Source organism: Aplidium turbinatum, chromosome 3 (genome assembly GCF_918807975.1).
Source record: "Aplidium turbinatum chromosome 3, kaAplTurb1.1, whole genome shotgun sequence".
Lineage (NCBI taxonomy): Eukaryota > Metazoa > Chordata > Ascidiacea > Aplousobranchia > Polyclinidae > Aplidium > Aplidium turbinatum.
The window spans coordinates 6,502,198-6,505,033 of record NC_137474.1 but is presented as its reverse complement, the minus strand read 5'-3'; the positions used below and the strand labels follow the sequence as shown (position 1 = coordinate 6,505,033).

At 40.0% G+C, this 2,836-nt stretch overlaps 1 protein-coding gene across 2 annotated transcripts; it reads left to right on the top strand.

The window, feature by feature from the left end:
• The first annotated feature begins 364 nt into the window (after positions 1-364).
• LOC145767634 (uncharacterized) lies at positions 365-2,069 on the top strand. Of its 2 annotated transcripts, XM_082579487.1 has the most exons (4): positions 365-557; positions 1,149-1,332; positions 1,565-1,683; positions 1,959-2,069. In XM_082579487.1, the coding sequence occupies exons 1-3, from the start codon at positions 528-530 to the stop codon at positions 1,675-1,677; spliced, it is 327 nt and encodes a 108-aa protein (XP_082435613.1). In that variant the 5' UTR covers positions 365-527; the 3' UTR covers positions 1,678-1,683; positions 1,959-2,069. The 2 variants fall into 2 exon arrangements, with proteins under 2 accessions (XP_082435613.1, XP_082435612.1); XM_082579486.1 differs by lacking the exon at positions 365-557 and having other exon boundaries at positions 904-1,332.
• Positions 2,070-2,836: the final 767 nt, after the last annotated feature.

Genomic DNA, 2,836 nt, shown 5'->3' with positions numbered 1-2,836 from the left:
CGAAATCTCTCCTCAATTTCTCGAAGCTAGATTTCACAAAACGATTGCTACTTTTACTTTCAACGATTCGGCGAATCGTTTTTTCTTCCGCGGTGCATAGAACAATGCTGCAGGCACAATAATTGTTGTGAAAACTCCATTATGACGTCACTACTTAAACTTTGACTGGGCAATATGACGCGTTGAAGTGAAATAGGCAACAAAGCTTTAGAATGCGGCGATGTGTTATATCAACGTGAGGAGATGCAATTTAGCAGAAGAACTTGGTTTTTTTTGATGAAGGAAGACAAAGGCCATGACTTAATCCTTTGCTAAAGGGATTATGACGTCACTCGATTCACTTCGACTGTTCAAACATGGCGGTTGTGCGCAATACACAATTACGTGGAGAGCCGAAAGCACAATGCTTATGTGAACAGCGCTAAGAGGAATTTTCGCTTCTTGCATCGAAAATATAAAAAATCGAATTCAATTGCGATATTACGGCCGAAAGAAGTTTTAGAAATGATCAAAATGAAACTATAGGAATGACTTACGACAATGTTTATGAAAACCTGGTAAGTGAATGTCTTATTCATTAAACCTGAAATAATTGTGTTAAGTCGTTTTTGTCACTAGGCTACGTTTACACAATTTAAAGAAAGTTATAAAACTCATCGACCAATGGAAAACTTTCATATGAAATATTTTCGTGACAAATTTAGTGCCAGTGCTCATAGATGAGTGCTAAGAAGATATCAGCAAAAGTAGCAGAGCTTGTGATGTCCCACAAAATGTGTAGGGTTTTACTCAATCTTTGATTTTGCTGCTCCGGCAGTGTTTGCCTGACTGCTTGAATGTGTTTGTATTTTCATGTCGTGTGGATTGGTCTGTGATGGTTGTAGAGTATTTGCAAATGTAGCTTTCATTGCCGTCAACTGAATAATAATAATAATAACATGTTTTATTTTGCGCCCATTGCGACAACATAGCCTACAGTAGCCTACACTGCGACCTACATACGCAACACAACAGACGACTGGAATCCCAAAATAAACTTTAAACGTTGGCTGTCATTTGTAACAGTCGAAAATTTCTGTAACAAGTGCTGAAGCTTTTTAATATGATGGATGAAACCCCTGTCATTACATTCGATTTACATTTTGCAGGTGGCAAATTTAAGTCAAGTTGTTGGCAAAAATGCAAGCGATTGTATCAGTGGACTTATTCCAACTATTATTATCGAACACAACACAGTTCAAGTCATGTCGAGAACAAAGAAAGAAAAAAACATCGTGAAGTCTAAGCACTTGTTTGATTGTTTAAAAAAGAATCTGAAAAAGGTTGTTCTTGGTGAGTACGGATAAATGTTTCTACTATGACTAAATAATTATGTCATAACTATGCCATTTTGCTCTTTTGATTAATGTATGATGTAATTGTGAAGTATATTGAGTAATGTATGAAAATGTTTTAGTGGTGTACTCGCACTGATGTGAACAACGAACATGGTGGTTAGTAGGCTATGTCGATGGTCGGCATTTATATACTGATTTAACACTTCTTTTTTTACTTTCATGATTAGACATGGTGATGGCGCACGACAAAGCTGCTGCCGTGCAGCAAATTGGGGAAGAGTTTCAGAGTGATTTCGAAATGGGAAGGACAGGCAAGGTGGCCGAAAACGGCAAAAACTAACTTTTGGTGAGCTTGTTATATGTTTGAAAGACAACAGCGAATGTGTTGCTTTAGTTGTTGAATAACTACTGTACACACAGAATGTATTGGAACTTGATTATCGCTCTGCGTGGCGCAGAATCGAATGATAAGTTTTTTGTCACGCACGTTGGAGAAAGGGATATTACATTGATATTGCAGATTGTCAATTAACTTCGTATTATCCTGGACGACAACTGATCAAAATCCTACACTGTTGCCAAACAGCCCTCTTGAATTAGATATTTTTGTTTCATTCGCAGGAATTCAGAATGATAAAGATACATAAGAAAAAGCTGATGATGTGCAATGAATCTCCATCTATCAATACGATTTGATGTGGCTTGTTTCTAATAAACGTGAAAATATACGAAGCTCGACTGTTACTTTGCTTTGTCACAAAGGGAGTAGTGTTGCTTATAAATCCGTGTTGCTGCTGTTCTTTCGCCCAAGGATTAGCTAGGTTCAACAATAAACTTTTGGTGATCAGCGAGGTTTAGGTACAGAGACGTTTGGCAAATGTAGATGCCAATGCTATTCAGATGTTTTATGCACCAGCTTGCTTCGCATGGCCAACCTTGGTCAAAGCGCGGGCATCACAATAGTCAATGGGTCAGATGAAGCAGCGTCATGGTGCGTAAACGTCAACCAGAATTTAGGCGCCGGATGAAGCAAATGGTGCACAAGCCATCTTGCCAACGTTGGCCAGATACAGATGCCAACGTTGGCTAGATGCAGAAGTCGACGTTGGCCAGATGCATCCAAATGGTGCATAAAACATTTTGCCAACGTTGGCAAGATGCAGAAGCCAATATTGGCAAGATGCAGAAGCCATCGTTGGCAAGATGCAGAAGCCAGCGTTGGCAAGATGCAGACGCCAACGCTGGCCAGATGCATCCAAATGGTGCATAAAACATTTTGCCAACGTTGGCAAGATGCAGAAGCCAGCGTTGGCAAGATGCATAATCCAATGTTGGCAAGATGCAGAAGCCAACGGTGGCAAGATGCAGACGCCAATGCTGGCCAGATGCATCCAAATGGTGCATAAAACATTTTGCTAACGTTGGAAAGATGCAGAAGCCAACGTTGGCAAGATGCAGAAGCCAGCGTTGGCAAGATGCGTAATCCAATGTTGGCAAGA